The sequence below is a fragment of the Vigna unguiculata genome, chromosome 8 (assembly GCF_004118075.2).
Source record: "Vigna unguiculata cultivar IT97K-499-35 chromosome 8, ASM411807v1, whole genome shotgun sequence".
Taxonomy (NCBI): domain Eukaryota; kingdom Viridiplantae; phylum Streptophyta; class Magnoliopsida; order Fabales; family Fabaceae; genus Vigna; species Vigna unguiculata.
In genome coordinates, this window is record NC_040286.1 from 33,275,995 (window position 1) to 33,303,453 (window position 27,459).

The window sequence follows — 27,459 nt, forward strand, 5'->3', positions numbered from 1 at the left end:
TCTAAGTTTGAAAGAAGTTAAATTCATAACATTAATTTATCCTCATCAAAATGCACTACATCAATGTTTAGCAAAAGTAAAATTGAACGAAAGGTAAGGAAAGTCAAAATGCAGTACATCAATAATGAATTTTATATCAGAAATTCCAAAAAATAACTAAGACGTTTGTAGCTGCTATCATGGCCTCCTCCTAATTTGTAATTTCATTCTAAACTGCTCTGCAATTTCATCCCAATCTGTAATTTCATCCTAAGCTGCAACTGCAATCCAATTATGAAATGATAAGTATTATGAAATGACAAGTATTAGCTGATTCATCTGCAAATCCGAGCTCAAGAAAGACGAAGATGAAGAAATTTCCCTAATTGCAAAATTTCCCCTAAATTAAAAAATTAAGTTAATTAGACATATGTACAGTACACATAACACATCCTAATACAAACTGTGCCACTTGTACAATGCTCTGTTAATGATTTCAACGGCATTACAGAAAAGGACCAAATAAAACACGAATCGCGAAAATGAGGATCATTTTAAACATTTGATAAAAATAATGATCATTTTAAACATTCTGTCAAAATGAGAATCATCCACAACAAACACTACGAAATAAGTAACAAAAAGGTATTTAAACTTAAAATTTTTAAACATTGTATTGTCATACTGTTATAACAAAAACAAAATAGTGATATACAAAATAGAAAAAAGGTCAAAATATTATTAGTGAAAAAAGTTATCATAATATCATTACTCTTGATTGGGCCAACCAAGAAAAAAAAAGAGTATCCATCTGAAAAAAAAAAGACAATGTTCGGAGAAAATCATAGCAATGCAATTGCATTGTGCGGAACGATACAACAACCGTAGTGTTGTCGCGCGGTTTGTGTCGTCCCGTCGAGATAGCCTCCCATTGACGTGCTGGTGTTGGCTCCGCCGCTGAATCTCCGTTGCCACCGCGACTTCCCTCTTCTATCGCGGTTGCTGGACTTCGCTCTTCAACAGGTTAGTTGCTACTGTTGATTTAGCTGCGACGACTACTGGTGGCCAAAAATACTGAATTGAAATAAACTTTCAGACCAACATACGTATAATTTGGCCTTATTTTTCTATCAAACCAGTGCACCGGTTTTTGTTGTTTATGCAAAACCAGTCTACTTAATTAAAATTTTCAAACATACCATATTTTGTTTTTGGGTCAAACCTTTTATCACAATTTAGTGGGATTGGTTTTGCTGAAACAACAAACAATGTATGTAACTTGTCCCTGCATTTATCACTAAACAAATTGAATTTTTGGAAGGGTTTTTTTCACTTATTAAGTATAGTATTGTGTTTGAAGTGTGTACTTTGCTCAACAATTATTGGCACCCAGATAAAAAAATAGGGTAGAACCGTCAAAGATAAATGCCATCGAAGAATTAGTATTTTATACTTCAAATTGAATTAGAAATTCTTCAATTGAGATTAAGAGTTTATTTATAAATTGATTCAATTTAATGGAATGATTTTTAGCTTTTCTATTTGATTGTGAATGGAGTTTAGAATTTTCTTGCCTTCAGCGAAGGGAAATTGGTCAATCCTGTTGTACGTTTGTGAGTTCTTTGACAATGGAAGTATCCCATTGCTTACCTCTCCGCAATAAAGAGTATTATCTAACGAATCAGGTTCTGGAATACCATGCTAAATGGTTATGATTACTTTTCCATGACCGCTCATGTTTGCGATAGAGATATGAGGCAATATTAAGATTAGAATTTGATTATATAACTCACTTACTTAGTGTTATTGTCTGCTTTCTTGCTTATGGTTAAAGATTCACTTTTTCTCCAAAAATTATCAGCTACATCAACGACCATTGGCCTTTTTGAGGTAATAAAGACAAGTCGATGGAGATAACTATTGGTTTCATAGTAGTTGATGCATGATTTCATACTAGAATGAATTTGATCTTTATTCTTACTTGTCAGACATAGTTTTTCAGTGAATTGCAAACCATCAATCAAGTTGACTTTGTAGAATTTGAATTCTCCACTGTTTTTTGTACCGTAGAATTTGGATTCTGTACTTTTTCAATGTATCAATAGCAGTGCTTTCTGGACTCTGCTTTGCATGTATCGTCATATATTCCATTTTTCTCTACTTCTTTAGTCATGTTTTCTGTTTAGAAGAATGCTAGCAATTCCCTACAGTGATTTCTTACGAGTTCAATTTTGTTACAATGCTAGTATGAAGTTTTACATTGCCAATTATGATTTTTAGAAGTACCTTGTTGTCCTTGGCTAAATAGTGACGCTGCTAATAACCAACCACCATGCGATGAAATATTTGACAACATATAGTGAGCCCACTCATTTGTTATAGCTATAGTGATCAACAACAATGGCGGGGAAACTGGCAAAGGCAGCTTATGATGCAAAGATGTTGAAGCTTCTGAGAGAGTACAGTCAGGTACTGGTGGTTTCATCTGACAATGTGGGTTCAAACCAGCTTCAGGGGATACGGAGGGGACTCCATGCTGATTCAGTTGTGGTGATGGGAAAGAACTCCCTGATGAAACGCTCTATCATCTTGGATGCTCAAAAGACTGGCAACAAGGCCTTCCTTAACCTTGTCCCCCTTCTTGTGGTAACTTTTCTTCCTTGTTTTGGTGTCTCTTGTACCAGAAAATAATTTTGATAATAATAGTAAAGGGAAGCAATTTCATTAAATTTTGAAGACAGTTTTAATGTTTAAGTTTGTTTCATTAATCAGGGAAATGTGGCATTAATTTTCACCAAAGGTGACATAAGGGAGGTCAGCGAACAGATTTCCAAGCACAAGGTCAAGTAACATGTTATGTTTATTCTATGTTCAATAATGTTCTAAATTACTGCTATGTAAGTGTGAGGTATCTCTGTGTGTAATAAGCTGAAAAGGAATGTTTGTTATAGTAGTTTAATCCTTTTTCAATCTTTCCACAGTATCTATGTTTAAGTAATGGCAACTTTTTACCGCACAGCTGATGGTTAAGCTCATGTAAACAATTTACATACACATACACATTAAAAGAGAGAAAAATTGCGTTAAGTGTATACATCTCTTGGGAGTTACCCTTTAGTCTTGTATTGCAGTCGATGCAAGAAAATATCTCTGGAGAAGAAAAAACTGAGAACCCTATCCTGGTATGGCACACCTGCGATTCTTTTTGCCATTTTCCTGTGTTGATTGTCTAAGTGAGATTATCAATCACAATTTAGGTTATTTGCTTAGGAGTCATGTAGGAGAGAAGCCATGTTATTACAGATTAGTTTTGTATGTTGCTAAGTTCACATACTAGGATTCTGTTAGTTGGTTCACCAGAAAGAGTCTTTCATTACATTGCATCACCGAAGATGTATATTTTTAAAACTGTTCGTTCTTGAATGTATAATCATTCGTTTTTAATTTCCTTCAGTCTCATTCAGTTTCGGAATATGGGAAACAGAGGGTGAGACAGATAAAAAAGCATGGATCTTCTGTCATTGCTAACCACTTCTACTGTTTTCAAGTTGGATGAGTTTGCTTCATGCTGCAGTAAATAAACTTTTTATTAATGTTCAATATACCCAAAATTTTGATGTGAGTGTGCCATGCTTTGCATTAGGATTAAACATTATGTTAAATAATCTTTTATTTAGTACTTGGTAGCATGATGGAGATCTCAGATATTTTTTTCTCTTTATTTGAGTAACCTTCTGACATAATCACATTAATATTAGTCATTTGCACATTTGGAAGATTTGCTTCTTTATCAAGGAACCTATTAGAAGGCTTCCTGATCAAAAGCCTCATATTTCTGCAGGTTGTTCAACCGATTCTAATGTGCCCGAAGTATATGTCACATGACACATACCACAATTGTTCCTATATGCAATCTGGACAGTTACCTTTGGGCCTCACATGTTGTAATCAGCAACAGTCATCGCAGGTTTCTGAGCCTTTTCTTGTATGCTCAAAATTCCAGCCACACCAACATTGTTTCATGATGAGATCAAGACAGTTCTTGATGACAAGTATATGGTCTCCTCTTCTCCTTTTGGCTGGAAACTTGTGACTTCGACGAAGTATTCTGATTTGATTCACATGGTTTGTATTACTCCTTTCTTTGTGCGTTGTTGGCTTTCAAACTCTATTTAGTTGTATTCTCCCATTTCAGGGGATGATGGAAAATGAAATGATTTTGACCAGGGTTTCAATTTGATTACTGAGATTTCTGGTTCGTGGAGTTTTAGTTTATCTTCTTTTTGAATAAGAATATGACAACATATTTGTTATCTTCATGCTATTTAATTTATCTCGTAAGTACAGCTTTTTGTGACTGTCTATAAGCGTCACTATTTTCACAATTTCAGAATCTCTTAATTTTTAGTGTGTTGATTTCTCAGTACGATTTCATCCTCGAAGTCAGATATGTTATAAAATTTATATGTAGATGGATTAGACCATTTTAATTATTACATCGATTTCATTAACAGTGATACATTTTATTACATTAAACGAATAATAAAATATACAAAGGTGTATATATATATATATATATATATATATATATATATATATATATATATATATATATAGCTTTATTTCATTATTTACGTGTTACCTTCCATCTTTAAATTTATATATGTAAATTTATACAAAAATATCTATGTGTAAAGTAGACATAGTGATTAGAAATGTTCATGATCCGTACTCATATATTCTCAATTCATCCTCTTGGATTTTCTGGTGTTTTTTTTATTTTATTTGATGATTACTAAAATTTTTCATATTTTGTGGAAATATTTCTATAAATTCATTATAAAAGTTTGCAAGAAAATTTATTTCTTATAATTCTTTTTACGAATTTTGATTGATAAGTAATTTATTTGTACGTGATTAGTTACCGTAAAATTTTAAAATTTAAAGAAAATTGCTTGTAAACTTTCTTATGAACAAATCCATGGCAAGCTTCCGTGAAAAAAATATTCATGATGATGTTTTTAGTGAAAAAATTAATTTAAACAGCGAAGTTACTTTTTCTTTCAAATTTTTATAAGTAATTTTCTTATCATTTTAAATTTGCAAGTGATTTCTTGTAAAAAGAAATTCTTACTAAATTTTCCTGTAAAATTTAATTTATGAGTATATTTTTTCATTAAAATTTTTACAAAAGAATCTACAAAAAAATACATAATAAAATTTTTAAAATATATAATTTTTATTTTTTTGTTATTTTAAATAACAAAACAATTTATAAATGACTCATATCTAATTATTTTTATATTTCACTACTCAACTAAATCGTCCTCAATTTTAATATTTATTATTGGTTTAATTAATTGCATAGTACTCAGTTTGGGACTAGTGTGTCAAATAGGTAATCGGTTTTAAAAAAATGTCAATTGCATCCCAACTTTTGAAAATTGCTTCAATTAGGTACCTTTCAGACAGAGTTGACTAACGCCGTTAGTCAACGTGCCACGTGTCAATCTGTGATTTTTTTTATTTTTTTTAAAAAAAAAATTATTTTTTTTTTAATTTTTAATTTTTTTAAAAAAAAATTAAAAATACCACGTGTTAAGTCCCTGTGTGTGACACGTGGCATTGTCAGTGCCACGTGGCATTAATGCCACGTGTCAGTGTCACTATCAGATGCCATTGTGATGATTTCGATTTAGTCCCTATTTATGTTTTTTCGTTTCAATTTAATACCTACTTATGTGTATTTGATTCAATTTTGACCTAATAATTTTTAATAATTAAAATATTTTTTAATAAAATTAAAAGTAATTAAGTATAAAAGTTTTAAAAAAATTAAGTATTTGATATTTATATTAAAATTTAGTGGTAAAAGTCATTTTATTAAGTCATTTTTAATAAATAAAAAATAGCATAACATTCATACAAATAATAAATTTGGTCTGAAATTGAGAGAAACATTATAAATATTAGTACTTAATTTTGTAAAAATATTTATACTTAATTATTTTTAATCTTATAAAAAATGGATTACAAAAATATTTTAATTATTAAAAAAAAATTGGGACAAAATTGAACCAGATACACATACTTAGATACTAAATTGAAACAAAAAGACATATGTGGGGACTAAATCGAAATCAATACAATGACATCTAATAGTGACACTGACATGTGGCATTACAATGCCACGTGGCACTGACAATGCCACGTGTCACACACAGGGACTTGACACGTGACATTTTTAATTTTTAAAAAAAAATTAAAATAAAAATATTTAAATTAAAAAAAATTAAAAATTAAAAAAAAAATCAAAAAAATCACAGATTGACACGTGGCACGTTGACTAACTCTGTCTGAAAGGGACCTAATTGAAGCAATTTTCAAAAATTGGGATGTAATTGACACTTTTTTAAAAGCGGATACCAATTTGACACACTAGTACCAAACTGGGTACCTTACGATTAATTAAACCTTTATTATTTCTAAAAAAACAAGCAAACTTTGATTTTATGTTTACTTTTGATGTGGCCAGGAGGAATACTGCTTATCGATGTACTTGTATATGGTTTACTTTTTTAGTACTGATTTAAATACTTTATATATATATATATATATATATATATATTAGAATATTAATTATTTGCATATTTTATGAACTATGAAGACTCAAATCCCTAGAAAATGTACTAAATATTTGTTAAATTTAAATATAAAGTCAATTTATAAACATTCAAACTATTTTATTTTAATAAATATAGATTTGAATTTAATCCAATATAGTTATTTGAATTTAAGAATCCATTTTAAAAAATATATGAACTTAGATTTAAATTCGATCTAATTATATAGATTATATTTAGATTTTGGGATTATTTTAAAAAAGTCTAATTAATTAGTTCCAAGAAAGCATAGACAAAATATTGAGAATTTATTTATTTTTAAATTATTAATTAATTTCCCATTTTAAGAAATATGAAATATTTCAACTAATTCTACAATTTATTCGTTGAAAATATATAATAATTTAAAATTGAGTTTAAAAAAATATCAAGTCCAAGATCAATGTCAAATAATTTATAAACATCGAAAATATTTTGTTTTTAAAAGTATGAATTTAGATTTAAAATCCATTTTAATGATTAGATTGGATATATAAAAAAAGTCTAAACTAGTTTTTAAAATATAGATTTAAGTTTAATTTTAACCTAAAATTTTAACAATTTTGAATGGGATTCTATTCATGTCTATTCCTAATACTTGGATTCATAGAAGTACCCTTCGAAGTTCACTTCTACAAAAATTTGTAAACATGTATAAAGAAACATGAATACAAAATTTTCAACTAAAATATCATTTCCAAGGAATGAAATGGTGGTGATTTTGACCTACCACCAGCCATGTACCACTAAAACAAGAAAAATGTTCATTAATTTTGATCATGAAAAATAAAGAGTTGAGTTATGAAATGATAGTGATCAATAATATCCAATTAATGAGATGTGTAAAAGTATTTAATTAAAACATATTGAATTGCAAATTATCACATAACATTTTCATGGATCAAAATTAAACTCCACTTTTAGAAAATAATTAAACTCAATCAATAAAGAAAGAAAACCATTTTGAAATTTTCTTCAATAAAATCATGTGATGCACAGGTAGGTCAATCATTTACAAGAAAACAAGCAAATATCATTTTCTTCTTTTTCTGTTTTATCATGTAATGAAATAAAGTAGGAAGAAGAACAAGCCCTTACACCTTCAATGTCAATTTTGTAAACCAGAAGCTTCTTTCTTTCTCTGCAACTTGTTCTGTAGGCAACAACCACATGTGCCACTGCCAAAGAACACGACCACACGAAGAGAGTTATTTGGGAACCTCTGTCGTACCTTAACAATTCTCTTTCTCCAACACTTGTGTCGTAGCTAAACAAGCAAATAACTTTGAAGCAAACAAATATCAGAGACATCACTGAGCATAACATGGTTACTCCCAGATAAGGTCCACGTGAAAGCTTTGGTCCATCACAAAAACTATAAACACCTACACAAAACCCACCAATCATGACGAAAGAAAGATTCAATTTTTAATAAGAAAGTAGTACTAAAACCACTTTAAAAAAGTTTGAAGAAGCTTAAAATTCAAAAGGGTATTCGGAAATGGAAGATTTGGTGGTACTTACATAAAATGAGAAGTGATCGTGCAATAGATAGAAGGGGCATGTCAATGAGAGAGTATCCAAAATGGTAGTTCTGAAAATGGGAGAAAAGAGAAGAAGAGGAAAAGACTGAGAATAGAACTGAAGGAACAAGTGCATCTGCAATGGCGAATAGAACTGGTGCAGAGAAAATAAGAAGTGAGAAAACCATTGTGATCAAGAAGAACACAATCTTCACAACCCTTAATACCCTCTTGGATTTCTCTTCCTTTGAAAAACCCATGTTCTTGATAACTTAACTTTCTTTCTGATTCTGATTTTCTGTTGTGTGCTTCAAAACTACTATTGTGTTTGTTATGCACAAAAGGGTAGAAGAAATACACAAGAAAAAAAATGAAGGAAAAACCTTAAAAAGAGAGACACAATTAGTGACGGCAAAAAATGCTTAGAACTTTAAACGCACAAAAATTAAGACTTTCTATCTTTTTCTCTCACTAACGCGGTGAGTATCACACCCAAACTCTATTTTCCTCGTTTCAATGTTCTTTTATGTCGGGGCGTTGAGAGAGTGATTCTATATGGACCATGAATCGTGTTGAAAATGAATCCTTGCTGAGAGCTTGACACGTGTCCCATGATGTGGAGATCTAACGTCAATAAATACGAAAGTCTATGTGATCAAAGAATTGACTCTGGTTGCTGTGATTTTAGTTTTCAATATTTATATGCCCATGGGCGAGTGCATGATAGAACACGAAGATCAAATGTATGTGATCACATGCTTCGTTTTGTCTTTACCAGTTCCATAGGTATAATTAATTAAGTTTGTTTTTACAGTTTAAAAAATATTATTTTATAGTTTTTTCTGAGTATTTATAAAATTAAAACAAAATTATGCCATCATTTATTATGTTGCAATCTTCATTCTTTTAAAATTAAGCATGCTGATAATTCTTTTAAAATTAAGCATGCTAACACTGGAGTATATATACTCAGGCCAAATATAGCACTTGGTTCTTTATAGGTTATAAGAGTAAATTTTTATAATTTTGAGTAAAGAATAGATTTAACTTTTTGTAAAGTGAGAAGTTTAGTTTAGAAAATAAATATACTCACAAAGGTTAATTAGGAAACAAACAATTTGAAATATATATTTAATAATATATAAATTATTTATAATTTCAATTATTGATTTTGAATTCATATTTATTTACCATTGTCTTTTATCAAATAGTTTTTTTTTTCGTATTTAAAATAGTTTAAAACCTATGAAAGAAAAAGGCTCTTTTAAGGTTGAATATTTGGTATCACATTAACAAGTTTATCCTATAAAAATTGTTAACAAGAGATAAGTTCCTTTAAAATATGCATCATTTTTCATTTATAAGGGTTAAATATGTTTTTGATTTCTCAAGTTTCATCTTTAGAAATTTTTGACCAATTTAGTCTTTCATCTTTAGAAATGTGTGGATTTAGTCCTTTTAATCAAATTTTGTTAAATTTATTTGAAGTTTCAAACGCATTTTAGGATAATATTTGAATTAGCATTTAAACGAAAATGGGTCAAACGATGTAAAAAATTTAAATACTATCATGGAATGCGCTTGAAACATTAGATAAACTTAATAAAATTGGTTAAAATGACTAAATTCGTACATTTCTAAAGATGAATGACTAAATTGGTCAAAAATTTTGATGAGGAACCAATTCTAAATTTTCACTAAAACTTGAGGGAGCAAAAACATATTTAACCTTTCTAATAAAATACTAAAACATCGCTAAGTTATTTTGGATTATATTTTTCTACTTCTCGTGTTCTTCTTTCATATCTTTCTCAACCCTCGCTCTCTATTTTTTAATAATCTACCAACATTAGACACTACCAATTTGTTCAAATTTTAATAATAGTTAACTCAACATTTTATTTTATTTTGAAAACTGAATTCCTTACTTGATGAAATTGTTGATTAGGAAAAGTATTATATTATTTTCAAAATATTTCTAGAAAAATGAGAGTATAAGATAAGACATAGTCATATTTTACTAAATGCGTGTTGACCAAAGGCCAAAGATTTGGTAAAAAGTAAATATAATACACAAAACGGTATCGTATTTCAAAACTTGTATGGCATGTGGATGATTGTGAGAGAAGGAACAATCAATTTACTAAGACTTTTCCTTCCACACAAAATGTTAACATAGTCAAATCATCCAATAATTTTATCAATTAAAATAGTTCAAAATAACTAAAACTTAACATCTTTTATTTCAAACCATTTTCATACTAATTATACTCCAAATTCAACCTATATCAGTCCAATTGAATTAAAACTTTCATGAAATCATAAATATGATATTTATAATTAACTATTACAAATTTAATTTCAAACAATTCAGCCATTCTAATTTCTAATCTAAATCTAAAACTCCAAAAACTTTAAAAAAATAACAACTTCTTTAACATTTAAGTTTAATTCATACCTAGCCCTCTTACTAGTTTATTCTTCACTTTTATATGTTGTAATTCAAATCAACGGTAACTTATTTTAACTAAAAATGTCTTGGTCTTTAAAAAAATATACTTTTTGAAAAAGAGAACGATGATAATGTTTAAAATTCTCCAGCTTCTTCTAAGTGGGTCAAATCTAACAAACATATCATCGTATATTTTTCTATTCAGACTATACACGTGTCTCACTATAAACCACATGCAGAGGAAAAAAGATTTAAAATCCTAAAAAAAAAACTTATTTTAATCAAAATTCTCTTTAAATTCTATTAATCTACGTTGAATCATTATAGATTCAAAAAGAGAGAAAATATCCATAAAAATACTTAAGAAAGTAGAAAGAAGATGATTTTAAATTTTAGATAATAAAAGAAATAAAATTATCTAATATTCTATTTATAAGTTTTAAAATTCTACTTAAAAGCAAAATTATTGTTTTGTATCAACTTTAAAATTCCTCCTCTACTTATTACATTAAAAACTTCTTACAAATACTAAATAATAAAACTGAATTTTATAGTTTACTTAAAACTATGATTTAGTTATTATTTTTTTTTTGTTATTTCTTCACTTTTTATATTATGGAACTTAAAATATAGTAAATAAAATAATGCACCATTCATTAAAAAAATAGTAAAATGAATTTAAAAAAGGTGAATTTTATAAAGTTTTTTTTTTTTTACCTAACGTAGATAATGGAATATATGCCCTTCCATTATAATATCTCCTTTAACCTAATCTTAACACATCTCATCCTCAACTAAATTAAAATTCATGTACTTGAAATCCCTTTTACGTTCTTTACATTATCTTGATTAAGGTTAAACAATCTATTTCAATAATTTTTAATTTTTATTATATCCTTTTTGTCATTCAAATGTCGTCAAACCGTCTTCTTACTAATAAAATTATTATCATCACTTCCAAGAAATGTATTAACGTTTTACTATGTCATCATAAAATCACAAGTTCTAATGAACACATCTAAAATTTAGCTCCATTTAAATTCAAAGAGACGCACATTAAAAATTGTCAGAGAAAATTGTTTTTATTTAGTTTGAATTGGTTAAATACCAAAAAAATTAATGAAAAACAAATATTTTAAAAAACCTACTTATCTATTTTTAAGAGAGACAAAATAAAAAGAGAAAAAAATTCAAATATTTCACCAAAAAGTTGACCTAATATCCATGAAGACATCTTGTTCCCAATCCAAGTTGCCCTTTATTCTCTATGAGAATAAAATGAATAAAGTATTATACATATTAAAATAAAAATAAAGATATCACACTAAACAACACAGAACATGTTAAAGTAATTTTCATAAACTATTTATAAAAAAAAAATGTGAGCAGTTCAACACAAATTATATAATGTATATTTAAACCGACAGAAAAATAATTATATATTTTTGCTCTTTTGGTACCCATGACCGTCTTTTAACCTACCACCGAATCCCCGATGAACAGCGACTCCTCCCGCCGATCCCCCGCCACCGAACACGACGGCGTCGGCGCCGACCCCGTGGTGTGGGCGGCGGTCGATGAGAGCCTCCGCGAGGTGCAGTCGATGTTGGACCGCAACCGCCACCTGATCGATGAGGTGAACGAGAATCAACACTCGAGGCTCCGCCACAACATGGTCAAGAACGTGTCCCTCATTCAGGAGCTCAACGGCAACATCTCCAAGGTCCTCTCTCTCTACTCCGACCTCAACTCCAATTTCTCCGCCGCCTTCCAGAACCACCACTCCGCCGCCAACGTCGCCCCTGACAAATCGTGACACAGCACGCGACTTCACTCGCTCCGTGATTCGTTCCAGATTCGAATTTTGATCTGCTCTCCTCTGTGTCCGTTTTGGAATTTTTGTTCCTTTTTTCCAAGCATCTTTCTGCTATAATGTGAGAGAAGAACATTATATTGTTTAATTATTCTGTAACTTGTCATGGATCTATTAAATTTTGGAATGAATTGTCACGTTTATTACATGAACTGAATCATTGCATGAGTTCACCTGGTCTACTTTGCTTAAACTTTTAAGTTCTCATCACCAAATATAGCTCTAAAGATTGATACTTTACCCCCTTGCATACCCTACTTTGGCCTATAAAGTTAAGCTAACTTATTTGAAAAAAGGAGAGTTAAACTTTCATATATGGAAGTACCTCTATTATATATGGTATGGTGCTACATATAAAGGAAAACACAAATACCTAATCTGCAACATCATAGTGTTCAATGCTTTCTGCACAAAAGGGGAATTTTGAGGTTTAAAATTAAGGAAAGAATAAATGGTTCACTCCATATATGGAAAAATTATTAGGTACTGTAAAATTACTGTCTCTTCATGATCTCATAAATGTTTATATTAACAACAAAGAATTTAGTATACTTGATTATACTTCATGTCAGTATTAACATAAAAAATAATTTTTTAGGACTGCTTAATATGAAGTATACAGAAACAAATTGATGTAAGAATGAAAAAAGAGATGCATAACAGGGAAATATGAAGCTGCGATAAATCCCTTGGACAATTTGCAATTGTTAAATGAACAGTCCCAGAGAAATTTTCAACTCTTGTGTGACATATCTGCAGTTTTTATACTGTAATCCCATTAAGAGACCCATGAATTAAGAACGAAACAACAACTTGTAAAGTTTTTGATTGGCCCACATGGGAAGCTTAATAATCTTAATTATTAATACACATTCTTTCACTATTAACCATAAGCTCTGATAAAGTGGGGGGTTTAAACCTGCTCTGCATCCTTTTCAGAGAGTTGATGGTGCTAAGCATATGCAATTAAGATGACAGTTAAACTACACACGCAAGTTCTTTGTAGTGCGTATGGAATTTTAGAGATACATGTCACAATTTTGTGGTAGATAATTCATTCATGCATTAAAGGGTCGTTCTACTGTTAAAGAATAGTATCAACACAAAAAATTGTCTCGACAAAAATCCGAAATCCCAGCCATTAGAAACTGTGATGTTATCACTATGTTCATTGGTTTCATCAATTGACCCTTTTTTTCAGCATCATTCCCTTTCACATCACAGAAAAGAAATGAATACGGTCGTATAACTCCTGAAGCAGTGTCTTTTAAATTAGTTTTTTTGACTTAGGACTAATAGGATCATGCAATGAAAACAGGTTTATAAATATGACCAGATAAACTTTTTTCTTCAGAAAATTTTTCAACATAAATGATTCCAACATAAGACTTTACTTCAAAGAAATCAAGCATACTGCTATCGCAACATACTAAAGCAAGTTACGTTAAGTGCATAAAAATAAAAACCATCTGAAATTCCCTCAAACACTTCATATCAAATTCCATATTGATGACTAGGATTTAGCAGATTGTGGATGAAATGGTGAATCAACTAATCAAGCCAAATTCTGGATTCAATGTTTTGGTAAATAATGAAAGCAAATCTAACATCTTTCCGTCGACCTCTATCTTAAAAACACTATTTCAAACACTCCCTCCAAAATCCTCCATGTGGTTTTTGATGGAATGGTTCAGGAGGGGAATAGTATTAATTTTATGTGTACTATGTATACCTAATCCATGTCTTTTCTTTTTGTTTGGTTATATATATATATATATATATATATATATATATATATATATATATATATATATATATATATATATATATATAGTGTTTTAATTTAACATTTATTTTTTTGTTTTTCTTTATAAAACAAATGTGTACTCATTTTTGTTGTTGTTAAACTTTATTTATTTAATAGATAATGATATTTTGATTTAATTTTTTTTTATCCACTTTTAATTCACAATTCCAATCATTCTTAAATTATCATATTACACCACTAAAAAATAAATCAAAATAGATAATTGAAGGATGATTAGAATTTTGGATTAAAAAATGGTTAAAATATTATTATCTTTATTTAATTATGTTTTTATGTGATATTTGAAATTTTGTCCTTTTCACCGTATAAGTGGCTATCTGTGTGGATCTCCCACTCTTAGATTTAAAAACCGTAAAAGTTGTTGATGGCCTTTGTCTTATATTTACTTCTACAAGATAGCATTTTTAGCATTAATGATGAAAGGAAGAATGTGCAAAGAAGAGAAGAGAAGAACAATTGAACGCCATGGAGTGAGAAAATTTAAGAAGAAAAGGACTTGATTGAATTGTTTCTTATATTACCGAAGGTGATAAGGAACAAAACTGAAAAACAAACACAAAAAATAGCATAAGATGAAGCATCATCAGAAACATCAACCATGAGACACAACAACAAGATCGCTTAACTGTTGACATTTGAAAATTTTATTTAAGTTTTCGAGACTTTGAAAAGACATATTTTTTTATCAAATCTAATTTTATCCAAGTTGGAGTTATCTGTATATATAGAAATTAATAGTTTGTGCATAGATCATGGAGTATGCAGGTTACTTTACATAATTTGTTTAAGTTAAAAAGTTTATGATTAGTGAGGTCATACCAATTAATCTGATCAGTGCATGAGAACCATTATGATTTCAATAACAATTATCCGAGTCATGCATGGAAATTAAGTCAAGTAGATGAAGACAGCTTAAAAAAATGGTATTTATAAGACGGAACATAAAATAACATAAAGTCACCCATCACGTTAAAGAAGAGAATCCCATAAAGGGAGTGGAATGTGAATAATGTTAGTGGAGTCCAACTATAGCGTACATAATGCATAAAATACAAAACTATACAAAATATCTATTCATATCAATGCTAAACTTTGCTAAATTATCCACACAAAATACAGAAAAGCTTCATTAGGAAGATGCTCAGCACAAAGCCTTCGTTACTTTTATAGTATGAAAACTGATAATCAAATCAAAGCAAAGCAAAAGTGTCTGAGATAAAGAGAAAAACTATCTGAACTTTAAACCAAAAATGAATGCACTACAACAATTGAATACATTTATCCGATGATATATATGCACATGTGGTCGTGTGTACAAATATATATATTGCCTGAAAAGAGAAACATGTGCGAATTTTTGAAACCTTCTCGCCCTGAACCTCCGAGTCTCTTTCTTTTCTCAAGTCAACGTGGTCATGGTTTCTGCATAATATATTAATGCAATGTGAAAACTAGTCAGAGAACCAGATGCTACACTCACTATGCGTGTTTTCTGTATGTGACTCTCTGACAAAGTGGACCATACAAGTAGAGTCGTTGAATTTATATGAATATGTGAAAAAAAATATTGATTGATGTAAATCTAGCAGACAAAGTTAAATCCTAAATCAGTTTCATTTTGCTTATGCTGACGAGGGATTCTATTGGTCAATAAATCTAATAATGCATAACTATTTCATGCGGTATGTATATATGTTCTAAACTTGGCTGAACACAACTTAGATTATCAATTCTGCAAGTTGTGTCTGACGAATTTTAAATGCTTACTAAATGGCCCTTTTAAAACCAGTGGTTGTGTGATCAACAATTCGTTAACTTTTTATCTATGTTAAATATTTGGAGGAAGAGTTACGCCAAAGAAAAATAATGATCTTAAAACTCTTAAACAGTATGAACATTTATATTCCACCAGTTACGTACTTTGAAGGCAGAAAAGGAGCAGTTAGCGGAGAAGGTAAGAAGATTCTTAGAAGGTTCTTGCTTTTTACTCTCAGTGTGAGCCTCAGTCCACATAATATAAATGCATGCTTTGTTCCATAATCTCAGAGTCTGAAACACTTCAGAGGAACACACTGAGAGGCCCAACGAATGGGAAACAGCATGGCAACCCACAACAAATACAAAAGTTTCTTGTTCTTTATCAGAAAGTTCAAGGTCATAGAGCCAGATCCACCTCAGGACCTTGAGGAGGCGTTTTCAAAGTTCACAGGAGGAGGGTCCCACATGTCCGTGGAGCAGCTCCACCGTTTCATGGTGGAGCACCAGGGTGAAGAGCACCACACCTTATCGGATTCGGAAAAAGTTTTTGAGAGGGTTTTGCAGGAGAGAAACACATGTCAAGAAACTGTTAAGGTTGATCACCACAGAGAACATGAGATCACCCTGGATGAACTCTTTCGATTTTTGCTTCATAATGATTTCAATGGTCCCTTGAAAACTCAGGTAAGCTCTTCACCATGGGAAAGAGAACGTCTTTGGGTTCTTGAATTATATCTGTGAGTGTATTTCAAATCCAGTTTTATACCCAAAAGACTGATTTCAATCTATACATTAGTTTACTGAAAAAACTTACTGCATAAAAGTTTCATCTTTGCTTCCTGCTCTTCTTTCTTGTGTTTTGGTTTTAGCTGCTAAAATCATACAATTGATGCGATTCTAGGTACATCATGATATGGGTGCTCCATTGTCACATTATTTCATATATACAGGCCACAACTCCTATTTGAAAGGGAATCAACTCATCGGTGATTGCAGTGAAGTGCCAATCATAGAGGCTTTGAAAAGAGGAGTGCGTGTTATAGAACTCGATCTATGGCCAACCTACAATAAGGATGATATTAAAGTAGACCATGGATGGTACATGAAATTAATTATCAAGTTCGTTCATACTTATTTGATTTTTTCTTTATCTCTTCAATGGAATCAATGCAGGACTTTTACCAACCCTGTCTCAGTGGTGAAATGTCTAGAGTGCATAAAGGAATATGCTTTTGTTGCATCTCAGTACCCTGTGATCATAACCATAGAAGACCATCTTACAACAGATCTTCGAGCTGAATTTGTAGAAGTAAGCATCCAATTTCACTGATGAATGGTGATACTATTCTGTTTTACTTTTTCCTTTTGTTATCGTGGTTTCATGGCTTGCAGTTGGTGACTCAAATATTTGGGGAAGTGCTTTATTACCCTGGGGAAGAGTGCTGCTTAACAGAATTCCCTTCACCAGAATCACTGAAAAACCGAGTTATTATATCCACCAAACCCCCAAGAGAACGTTTTGAGTCCAACCAAATCAAGGACAATGGCAACCGTTCTATGCTTAACGAAAGCGAATCATCTGAAGAGGAATCATTCCGAAATGCATCTCCAAACTCCAGCAGGAACGATGTAGAGACTGAGGACACAGTGAGACAAAGATATCTGCATTCATAGTTTTTAAGTAAAATCTAGAATTTTATTGAAGTACTCGTGAAATTGTCTTGCAATGTTACTTTGATTGTCAATGGAGACAATTTTTAATTATTTACATGTTAAAATATCAAATTTAAGCTCTAAAAGTATTAAGTTTTGATGGCTTATGTTACTTTTTTTGTGTGTAGCAGAATGGCAGTGATCGTGATGAGGGAAGCTTAAGTACAAGCGAATATGACCACAAACCATACTTGGAGTGTTCACCTGATTACAAAACCATAATTACTATCCATAACAGGAAACTGAAGGGTTCCCTGAAGGATAAATTGAGAACTGAAGGTGAAGTTAGACGCATAAGTTGGAGTGAGAATACTCTTGAAAAGGCTTCAGAATCTCATGGAGCAGACATTCTTAGGTAAGTCATTCTTACAGAAAAAGTAGTCCAAACAAACTTAACCTGTGTATAAACTATTTATCGACTTGCCGAGAAATTTATTTTCTCTTAAAAGTATTTACTGTGAAAATGTATCCAAACATGTCCCTAGTTTATGGTTTCAGCTACAAGGAGGAATTTCATTACACATCTTTTCTTGTTATTGTCTTCAACAGTTAACACCTATACTAGGCCTACATAGTTATCCTGTGACTCGCCTGATTCAAGCTTTTACTCTTCCCAGATTCACACAGAAAAATATCCTCAGGGTTTACCCGAGTGCAATGCGTGTCAAATCCACAAATTTCAAGCCACATATTGGGTGGATGTATGGGGTTCAGATGGTGGCATTCAATATGCAGGTTAGGAACTATGAAATAAATGAAAGTTTTTTTGATTTTGGAATTTTTAGTGTAAGGCTTCTTGTGTTTTCATGCAGTAATAGTGGGTAACCTTGTGAAACCTGAATCACATTTTTCAGCTGTTTTCTGTTGTGGACCAATCAATATGCATGCTGAAAATTGAATGGTTTTATTAGTAAATATATGTCTAATACAACATTATCAAGATTCAAATGAATCAATCTTGAATCCTTCTCCTAGAAATAGGTGATACTTTGTCCAATTAAAAGTATTGTGCCTCGAAGATTATTTCAGAAACATGTGCATTTAAGTTCATTTGCATGTTGCCTATGCCAGGAATTCTAACCTTCTACAGTTCTACCATTTTTCTTCCCAAACAGGGCCATGGCAAATCGCTCTGGTTGATGCAGGGGATGTTCAGGGCAAATGGAGGATGTGGTTATGTAAAGAAGCCTCAAATTCTAATGCAGAAGCATCACTGTGACAATGAGTTTGATCCTACAAAGATACAGTCAGTAAAGAAGACATTAAAGGTAAGCATCTTTCATTCAATCATACAATACACATTCTTTTGTTAGGTGACATTGTAATGCTATGTTGTCATGTCTAATAACAGGTCAAAGTATACATGGGACATGGATGGAGCTCAGATTTCAGTCCTACACACTTTGATAAGTGCTCTCCCCCAGACTTCTTCACTAAGGTCAGTTAAACAACAGTTCTCAGTAAACATAGAAGGTCTAATCTTAATTATTTTCACCCCATAAAAGGAAGAAACAAAAGTATTTTTGTGTGTGAATTGTGTAACAGATCCGAATTATTGGAATGCCTGGTGATGTTGCCAAGAACAAAACAAAGGTCATCATGGACAACTGGTTTCCTGTTTGGAATGAAGAATTTGAGTTCTGTTTAAGTGTTCCAGAGCTTGCAATGCTTCTGATCCAAGTAAAGGACAAAGATCAAGGAAAGGATGACTTTGCTGGGCAGACATGTTTACCAGTGTCAGAATTGAAACATGGATTTCGCTCAGTGCCTTTATACAACAAAAAGGGAGAGAAATATAAATCTGTGAAGCTGTTGATGCGATTTCAGCTTCAATGAATTGTAGAGAATAGAGATCACTCTTCTCTAACAAATACATTCTTATTACTAAAAACTTGAATGTAAAGTTTTAAGTAATCGGGGTTAGAAAGGGTCATTCTATAAATAAATCCTTAAATTAAATTTATTTTATGAGACAATGTTGGTTTTCACTTGAATCCCAATTGAAAGCAAAAAATTGGAGAAAAAGTTAATTTTATTTAAAAGGAAAATAAACGGAAGTTGAAGTTAATATAAAGAGCAAAATATAGGAGCATAAAAGTGTGGCTAAAGTGTAAACGGTGCATCCCTGTTAAATCGCATGCCATTTATGGGACTTCTCTGTCTCTCAAAATTCCCAAATCCAAACTTTCATCATTAATCCATTTATATTTCATACGCATCGAATCCTTCATCTTCTTCTTTCTTCCCTCCGTCAAATCCTGCACTGCATGCAACAATGGCCAGCGTCACCTACGGCTACGGCTACAAAATGTTCAAGTACTTCAACAAAACCTACGCCCTCTCCGAGCAGACCCCTCCGCCGGACGTCAAGGACGCATTCTCCCTCTTCGCCGAAGGCGCGGACTTCATGTCCGCCGACCAGCTCCTCCGCTTTCTGCACGAACACCAACTCGAATTGGACTACACCGCAGAGGATTCCAACCGCGTCATCGAAACCTTCATGCAATCGCGGACAGAAAACGCCGAATGCGACTCCGACAACAACGGTCTAACGCTCGACGAGTTCTTCCGCTTCTTGTTCCTCGTCGATTTCAACGATGCCCTCAAATCTAAGGTCCCTCTCTCCACCCTCTCCAAAACACGTGCACCAAAAAAAAAAAACGTTTTTGTCTTAGCTTCTTTCTTTTCCTTTTAATATTATCATTTTGTCACGTTGTTTGTTAGCTTTTTGTTATGTTGAGTTTTTCAAGAACAGGGTTTGATTAAACTAATTAGGTTTTAATTAAGATTTTAATGCCCGTATCTTCGTCAACTTTCACATCAATTAGTTTCTAAGCGTTACCTTCTGTAACAGTTTACAATGTGAGGAAACAACCATAAAACAGTAACAAGAAATGCTAAAACATGAAAACTAGTATTAGACTAAAATGAAAAGTTGGAGTAGGTATTCGGAGAAAGGGATTAATTAAACCAAACCATTAACCAATGTAATATAAAAAAGTTTATAGAAATTTTAAATGCTTTAACAAGGATTAATTTGATTTTTATATGAAATAAAACTATCGATTTGGAAGATACATTCGTTTGAAATTACTTTTGAGAAAAAAATTCACAGAGAAAGCAGCATGTTCAAGGGATTATTGTTTGTTAGGTGAAAGCTTTAATAAGGGCAGTGGTAGTCACAAAGATATCTGTATGTTCGGTTGGATTATTCAATGTTGTACTAATTTGTTTATTGTCAGATTTCGACGTATCGTAATTATTTACCTTCTTTGTACTGGACAAAGGCGAGGAAAGGAAAAGGAGAAATGAAAAAGCCCATATAACAAGAAATGAGGGACCCGTTTTTATTAAGTTTTTAAGAGACATAGGACTTAGCTTTCAAACCATTGCTCTGATACCTTTCATTTCAACTGACACAAATTCAAATTAAAGGTGTGAACTTATATATCACATTATGGAGCCGTCCTAGGGGAGATAGTTAATTTAATCATAGCTTTTAAACAAATTAAAATAAATACTCTGTAAATATTTATATTTATTTCATGTACATATTATTATTAAAATGTAATTTAGTTTCTCTTCTTGCCAAAAAAATGGATGTCCAATCAATTTGATCATCGTTTGAACATTCAAAATGTTCTCCCATTTTTTTTGGCACGTGCTTTTTTTATCTTATCTTCCTTGATCTCTTTGTCTTTTTGATCTCTTTAACACTTTCTTAACATGTTTAATGCACTCATTCTATTTTTGTTATCCGATTAGTTTCTTTAATCTATTTTACCTTCTATGTGGCATTCTAAATCAATCTACTCTTTCTTCTCATAACATATCTGATTGGACCGACTGATTGAACCTAACACCAGAGAGTCTCCAACTTTTAACTCTTCGGAGCGTTAATTATAGAAAGAAAAAGAGTTCAAAATAACTTATTTAAAAAAAGACAGATTGAGTGGACCAATAACTACAATTTATGTACTTTATTATTAAAATGCAATTGAAATTGTAAAGATTAAATTGTACGTTAATAATATATAGAAATATATTTAAAATGAAAAATTAATGTGAATGATGAAAGCTAACTTTAAGATAGATTTATTTATTTATATAATTTAAGGACTAATGGAATATATATATATATATATATATATATATATATATATATATATATATATATATATATATATATATATATTCACCCGAAAAAAACTATGTATTTACACATTTGCCAGATATTGACAAATAACATATAGTATTTCCATTTTAAAAATACCATTTCTTATGGGAAAAACACAAATTATATTTTGAAAAAAATGCTTGATTATTATAAAATCTCTAAAGATGTTTTTTTGACTGAAATTTCTCTTTCTTTAATTAAAACTTCCAAAACAAAGGGCCAAAACAACTGAAAAAAAGTGACTTTTACGAGCTCGAAACAGCAGTGCTTCTCTTTGTATGTGCATGTACAAAATTTGTAGTGATATTTGTCTGTGTCATAATATTGACGTCAATAGTTCAACTAGAGCAAGAGTGCCTAACTTTGTATTAAAGTTTTACAGTTACATGTGGGTTTCTGATTGACATTTACTTATAATGATCATGTATGGATTGGTGACTAAAATTTAATCATCTATACTCTCATTCGTTAATGCCAAGTTATGATGACACAAAAAAATTGAGTATATACCTAGTCTGTAGTGTTGTTATTTTAAGGAAATTGTTTTGTCTCTTCTTGACTATTTGAATTTTGTAATGACAGGTACATCAAGATATGAATGCTCCGTTGTCACATTATTTCATATATACAGGGCACAATTCTTATCTGACTGGGAATCAGCTGAGCAGCGATTGCAGTGATGTGCCAATAATAAAGGCTTTGCAACTAGGTGTGCGAGTAATTGAACTAGATTTATGGCCAAATTCAACTAGAGATGATATCGACGTCGTTCATGGAAGGTGCTGCTCTGGAGTTCAGTCTTGTATAGCTCTAGATGACTATTTTTCATCGTGTTCTGATCTATTTTTATACATTTCAGACATTCATGGTGCAAATTATATAATCATCTGCTTTGGAACATTTTCTGATATATTTCAGGACACTTACTGCTCCTGTCTCACTTATCCAGTGTTTGAAGTCCATAAAAGAGTATGCTTTTGTTAAATCTGAGTACCCACTAATTATAACTTTAGAAGACCACCTTACACCACCTCTTCAAGCTAAAGTTGCAGAGGTAAGGTCCATTGTTAACCCCTTCCCAACACACAAAGAACCTTACTTCCAAGCTAGGCATTGAACGCAAATTTAATCTTATTTGCAGATGGTAGCTCAAGTATTTGGAGATATGCTATACTACCCTGAGACGGATCTTCTCACAGAATTTCCCACACCAGAGTCGGTGAAAGGTCGAATTCTTATATCAACCAAACCACCAAAAGAATATCTTGAATCCAAGCAATTCAAGGATAGTGACAGTGAGAGGGAATCAACTGAAGAATTATCGCCATGCATTATCCCTGAATTGGAAGCTGCTGCTGCTGCTGCTGTTGCAGCTGCTGAGAAGGTGAGCGTAAAGACGGATTTGTTTCTTGTTGGATTTACATTTATAAGCTCTGCATGCTTATGTAATCTTTTTCCCCTCTAACCGGATAGCCCAATGGAAATGATCTTGATGAGGAAAGCTTGAATGCCCGTGATAAAAAACCAGACCAGCAGGGTGCACCAGAGTACAAACGTTTAATTACAATCCATGCTGGGAAGCCAAAGGGTCCTGTAAAGGATCACTTAAATGTTGTTGGGGGTGTAAAGCGCTTGAGCTTGAGCGAGCAGGAACTTGAAAGAGCTTCTACCACTTATGGATCTGATATTGTTAGGTATCCTACGTAGTACATAGTACTGCTAACTGCATATATATAACTAACTACTCTTTACAGTTGAAAGCCTCTCAAATAATGTGGTTGCATTTTATGCTTCCAGGTTTACACAGAAGAATATTATCAGGGTGTATCCAAAGGGAACACGTGTTAACTCCTCAAATTACAGGCCACATATAGGATGGATTTACGGAGCTCAGATGGTGGCATTTAACATGCAGGTTAGGGATTTATGACCAAGGTCGTTTCAAGTAGAAGGCTTATCCTAGTCTTTTCTATTTGTAGTCTTTATGTACTCTACCGCAAATGGTCCATGTGCAAATTGTTATTGTACAGTTCATCTATTAGAATACTTGTATGTTTAGGAAACTGGTGAATGATGGCTGCATCCTCAGGCTAATTTCTTTTGGTGCAATGTTGATGCATGACTATTATTTTTAGGTTGTTGTGCCCATATATATTTAATTCGATGCTGTACAGTGTACACTATTTCAATGCTATGTGGATTTTTGAAATTTTTCTCAGTAAGGTATTTTGTTAATAGTCATATGCCAGTGACTAGTGTATGGTCTAATTTTTTATTTGTTTTTATGCATCATTTGATGCTAACATTTTAGCATGTAATTTTCTGTACCAGGGGCATGGAAAATCACTCTGGTTTATGCAAGGAATGTTTAGATCGAATGGCGGCTGTGGTTATGTGAAAAAACCTTCATTTCTGATAGAACAAGGCCCAGATGATGAGGTTTTTGATCCTAAAAAACCAATGCCAGTGCAAAAGACATTGACGGTAAGATACTATTTCGAAAGGTAACCAATTGATTTGGTGACATACTTTAAACTTCGCCCCTGTCAACCTATAGGTAAAAGTGTACATGGGAAACGGGTGGAGCACAGATTTCAGTAAAACACACTTCGATGCATTCTCTCCGCCGGACTTTTACACAAAGGTGAGTTCGATATTTTTGCTAGTATTGCAGATTAGGGTATGTAATCTGTCAGTAGATGGACACTTTACGATGATACTATTTTTGTTATTAATCGTGTTTCAATATTGATTGATACCCTCCAACTAGTGATTGGGATGACCATTGTTAATATAACTGTTAAACCCTTCAACTTTTTATACCATCTCATAAGTGCATTTCACCATATGTATGGGTTTATATATATACCTTGAAGAGAAGACTGTACTGTACAGTTTCAAGATTGAGTAAAAATTATAATCAGAAACCCCTTTTGTCGGTAATGACTAGAATTTAAAGAGCAAATTGTGTAATGGAGTTGTCAATGGTGAAAATGAGAGAAGCAAAAATACGTTATACTTATTATAGAATTACTTTATGTAACAGGTTTGCATTGTTGGAGTACCTGCTGATAACATGAATAAGAAGACCAGGATAATTCAAGATGATTGGTTTCCCGTTTGGGATGAAGAGTTTGAATTTCCTTTGTGTGTTCCAGAACTAGCTTTACTCTGGATAGAGGTTCGAGAGTACGATAAGCATGAAAAGGATGACTTTGGCGGCCAATCATGTTTACCAATCTCTGAGCTAAGATCTGGTTTCCGGGTAGTCCCTCTATTTGATGAGAAGGGCGAGCAATTAAAATCTGTAAAGCTTTTAATGCGGTTTCAGTTCAAATAAACTACAACATTAGCCATTCCTTTTAGGCATGTAACATGGTTTCATATTCCTAGGTGGTTTTTCTTTTTACTAGTGACTAGGTTCATCCAGAAAGATTGTTGTAACTATAGATTATCTTCATCTCTAACTGCTTGAAACAATATTATGAGCTTAAGAATTCATCTAACTTATTTTCTTCACCTTCAGCACAACGCAAACATTTTAGCACCATGCAATTTTTTTACACATTAGTGTGTACATCATGTGGTGAGAGTCATGTAAGTTTTAAGGTGTATGCTGATTGAACATGAGACCAGAAAAACATCATACAGATATGAGAATTTGATGTCATACCCTCACAATGATGTTGATAAATAAATCAGTTGACAGATGTTTGTCAACACAGCCACACAAGAGGTGGCACATGCCACCTTTCTACTGACACAGACACAGCAGAGTCAAGTATATGTTAGGTTTAATTGGTCGGATGATATCCACTTTCGTTCAGATATATCAGTTTGGTACCCGTTTTTAAAAATGTGTTAATCTAATCCCAACTTTTGAAAAAGTGTCTTAATCAAGTCCGTTCAAACAAAAATTACTAAAGTCGTTAACTTAATTCGTGACTTCTACCACTAAATTTTGATATAAATATCAATACTTAGTAAGTCATTTTAAATATCAATACTGTTAATGGTGTTAATAATTTTTTTGCTGAAAAGGACCTAATTGAGACATCTTTTAAAAAATTGAGACTCAATTGACATCTTTTAAAAACGGATATTAAACTGACACATCTAAACGAAAGTGGGTACCATTTGATTAATTAAACCTATATGTTAGTTAGTGCATGTGTCTCATCACAATTCATCCATTCATTCAACCTGCAACTCTTTTGAAGGAGACCCTTGCTTTGTCCTTTGAATTTGGATAACGAACACTAATGTGTTGTCTGATAAATTTGTTTGGAAAAGATATTTTGGCACACTTTTTACATAGCTTTTGTGGTTTTTTTAAAATCAATTTTAAATAAAAAAAATTTCGGTTATTGACGAAGTGCCTTTTTTGTTGGTTTGGTTGTGTTGGTCAATGACATGTCAATATATGTACTCTGTGATGTTATTAAAAGTCATGCCTCATTTCTCTATTGACGAGCACTTACAAAAGGATTAGTAGCAATTGTTCATAACATTAACCAGGAGTGATTGTTATGTGCGAACTTGAAAAATAACCTACGAGTCATAATTTTCATGTCAATAAATTTTTCGTTAGTTTACACAAGTGTATAAAAGAAACTGTTCAAATAGGTTGACCATTAATTACATTCAAACTGTTTGACTGTCCCTACCGTTTTCATGAGCTTATTTATTGATATCCTAGTGGAGAAATATAAATTGCAGCAAACTGAAAAAAAAAAACTCAAAAATCAATTAAACCCTTCTTGCCCTTCTACCGTAATCCATGGCCGCCAGTGGGAGTGAACCTCCCACAGCAATTCTATGGAAGTTCACTATTTATACATATCGGAACAAGTATGTTATTTTACATCTTCATTCCATTATTTCATATCATATATGTAACGTTGTTAACCTATTTTGCTGTTAAATTGTAGACATTTAATTATGTTGATAGTCACTTTGTTGCATTTGAAGACGAACTAGGTCCAACTTGTACTTGGTGGACAACAAATGTCAAACACACCATGTTACCTATACCATGGATACAAAATAAATCCAAGAATCATAAACGGTTGGACACAATTCAAGACCTTATACCACATGCTATGGGACTCAGATAATTTTGATATGTGGGTAATTGTTATTTTGAAATAACAGTTTTTACATGAAGTTGTTAACATGTCTCTTCGTTGTTAAATTGACACAATCTCAAAGTTAAGGAAGTCATTTTATATGTTTTCCTTTATTTGTGTAAGGAATGATAAGAAAGTGTTAATTTTTTTTTACTCCAAATACAACACACAGTGGCATTACTTAAAAATATTCGTTTTCTTATTCATGCAGAACTTGTAAACTACTTTTACAAACTTTATAAGAAGTAAATGAATCAATGAGATTGTTCTTCTAGCAACGAAGACTGGAATTTAGTCCAAACTCTTGTTTCACGAAGGGCGACAAAGATTGGGAAAGGTTGAAACAATTCTCCAATTAAAATGAC

General features: G+C 31.8%; 5 protein-coding genes across 11 annotated transcripts; 4 read left to right on the plus strand and 1 right to left on the minus strand.

Moving 5' to 3' along the window:
* Positions 1-764: 764 nt before the first annotated feature.
* LOC114193739 (60S acidic ribosomal protein P0-like) lies at positions 765-4,292 on the plus strand. Of its 3 annotated transcripts, none has more exons than XM_028083654.1 (4): positions 765-1,002; positions 2,288-2,625; positions 2,752-2,820; positions 3,821-4,292. In XM_028083654.1, the coding sequence occupies exons 2-4, from the start codon at positions 2,380-2,382 to the stop codon at positions 4,070-4,072; spliced, it is 567 nt and encodes a 188-aa protein (XP_027939455.1). In that variant the 5' UTR covers positions 765-1,002; positions 2,288-2,379; the 3' UTR covers positions 4,073-4,292. The 3 variants fall into 3 exon arrangements, with proteins under 3 accessions (XP_027939455.1, XP_027939456.1, XP_027939454.1); XM_028083655.1 differs by having other exon boundaries at positions 2,368-2,625; XM_028083653.1 differs by having other exon boundaries at positions 768-1,002; positions 2,362-2,625.
* Positions 4,293-7,590: 3,298 nt separating this feature from the next.
* On the minus strand, positions 7,591-8,642 carry LOC114195407. Of its 2 annotated transcripts, XM_028085868.1 has the most exons (3): positions 8,350-8,642; positions 8,166-8,235; positions 7,591-8,026 (listed from the first exon to the last, which is right to left on the minus strand). In XM_028085868.1, exons 1-3 carry the CDS (start codon positions 8,422-8,424, stop codon positions 7,650-7,652), a joined length of 522 nt encoding a protein of 173 aa, XP_027941669.1. In that variant the 5' UTR covers positions 8,425-8,642; the 3' UTR covers positions 7,591-7,649. The 2 variants fall into 2 exon arrangements, with proteins under 2 accessions (XP_027941669.1, XP_027941668.1); XM_028085867.1 differs by having other exon boundaries at positions 7,594-8,026; positions 8,166-8,642.
* Positions 8,643-12,007: 3,365 nt separating this feature from the next.
* Positions 12,008-12,641, plus strand: LOC114195206 (protein EARLY FLOWERING 4-like). The gene has a single exon (XM_028085600.1). It carries the CDS (start codon positions 12,112-12,114, stop codon positions 12,430-12,432), a length of 321 nt encoding a protein of 106 aa, XP_027941401.1. The 5' UTR covers positions 12,008-12,111; the 3' UTR covers positions 12,433-12,641.
* Positions 12,642-16,175: 3,534 nt separating this feature from the next.
* Positions 16,176-19,782, plus strand: LOC114195335 (phosphoinositide phospholipase C 6-like). 4 transcript variants are annotated; one of them, XM_028085759.1, is made up of 10 exons: positions 16,176-16,271; positions 16,364-16,759; positions 16,977-17,173; positions 17,249-17,384; positions 17,468-17,722; positions 17,917-18,143; positions 18,406-18,523; positions 18,904-19,056; positions 19,140-19,226; positions 19,334-19,782. In XM_028085759.1, exons 2-10 carry the CDS (start codon positions 16,406-16,408, stop codon positions 19,622-19,624), a joined length of 1,818 nt encoding a protein of 605 aa, XP_027941560.1. In that variant the 5' UTR covers positions 16,176-16,271; positions 16,364-16,405; the 3' UTR covers positions 19,625-19,782. The 4 variants fall into 4 exon arrangements, with proteins under 4 accessions (XP_027941560.1, XP_027941562.1, XP_027941559.1 ...); XM_028085758.1 differs by having other exon boundaries at positions 16,260-16,759; XM_028085760.1 differs by having other exon boundaries at positions 16,262-16,759; positions 17,920-18,143.
* Positions 19,783-20,063: 281 nt separating this feature from the next.
* On the plus strand, positions 20,064-25,455 carry LOC114195337 (phosphoinositide phospholipase C 6-like). The gene is made up of 9 exons (XM_028085762.1): positions 20,064-20,402; positions 22,548-22,744; positions 22,884-23,019; positions 23,107-23,349; positions 23,439-23,659; positions 23,763-23,880; positions 24,297-24,449; positions 24,523-24,609; positions 25,012-25,455. Exons 1-9 carry the CDS (start codon positions 20,064-20,066, stop codon positions 25,303-25,305), a joined length of 1,788 nt encoding a protein of 595 aa, XP_027941563.1. The 3' UTR covers positions 25,306-25,455.
* Positions 25,456-27,459: the final 2,004 nt, after the last annotated feature.

What these genes read in the sequence shown, in the direction of transcription:
- LOC114195206 (XM_028085600.1), top strand. Translation starts at nt 12,112, where the DNA reads ATGAACAGCGACTCCTCCCGCCGATCCCCCGCCACCGAACACGACGGC.
- LOC114195335 (XM_028085759.1), top strand. Translation starts at nt 16,406, where the DNA reads ATGGGAAACAGCATGGCAACCCACAACAAATACAAAAGTTTCTTGTTC. An exon ending in CATGGAGCAGACATTCTTAG is followed by an intron (nt 18,144 to 18,405) that starts GTAAGTCATTCT and finishes TACTCTTCCCAG; the next exon opens with ATTCACACAGAAAAATATCC. An exon ending in CCCCAGACTTCTTCACTAAG is followed by an intron (nt 19,227 to 19,333) that starts GTCAGTTAAACA and finishes ATTGTGTAACAG; the next exon opens with ATCCGAATTATTGGAATGCC.
- LOC114193739 (XM_028083654.1), top strand. Translation starts at nt 2,380, where the DNA reads ATGGCGGGGAAACTGGCAAAGGCAGCTTATGATGCAAAGATGTTGAAG. An exon ending in ACCTTGTCCCCCTTCTTGTG is followed by an intron (nt 2,626 to 2,751) that starts GTAACTTTTCTT and finishes TTCATTAATCAG; the next exon opens with GGAAATGTGGCATTAATTTT. An exon ending in AACAGATTTCCAAGCACAAG is followed by an intron (nt 2,821 to 3,820) that starts GTCAAGTAACAT and finishes ATATTTCTGCAG; the next exon opens with GTTGTTCAACCGATTCTAAT.
- LOC114195337 (XM_028085762.1), top strand. Translation starts at nt 20,064, where the DNA reads ATGGCCAGCGTCACCTACGGCTACGGCTACAAAATGTTCAAGTACTTC. An exon ending in ACGATGCCCTCAAATCTAAG is followed by an intron (nt 20,403 to 22,547) that starts GTCCCTCTCTCC and finishes TTGTAATGACAG; the next exon opens with GTACATCAAGATATGAATGC. An exon ending in CGCCGGACTTTTACACAAAG is followed by an intron (nt 24,610 to 25,011) that starts GTGAGTTCGATA and finishes TTTATGTAACAG; the next exon opens with GTTTGCATTGTTGGAGTACC.
- LOC114195407 (XM_028085867.1), bottom strand. Translation starts at nt 8,424, where the DNA reads ATGGGTTTTTCAAAGGAAGAGAAATCCAAGAGGGTATTAAGGGTTGTG. An exon ending in ACGATCACTTCTCATTTTAT is followed by an intron (nt 8,027 to 8,165) that starts GTAAGTACCACC and finishes GGTTTTGTGTAG; the next exon opens with GTGTTTATAGTTTTTGTGAT.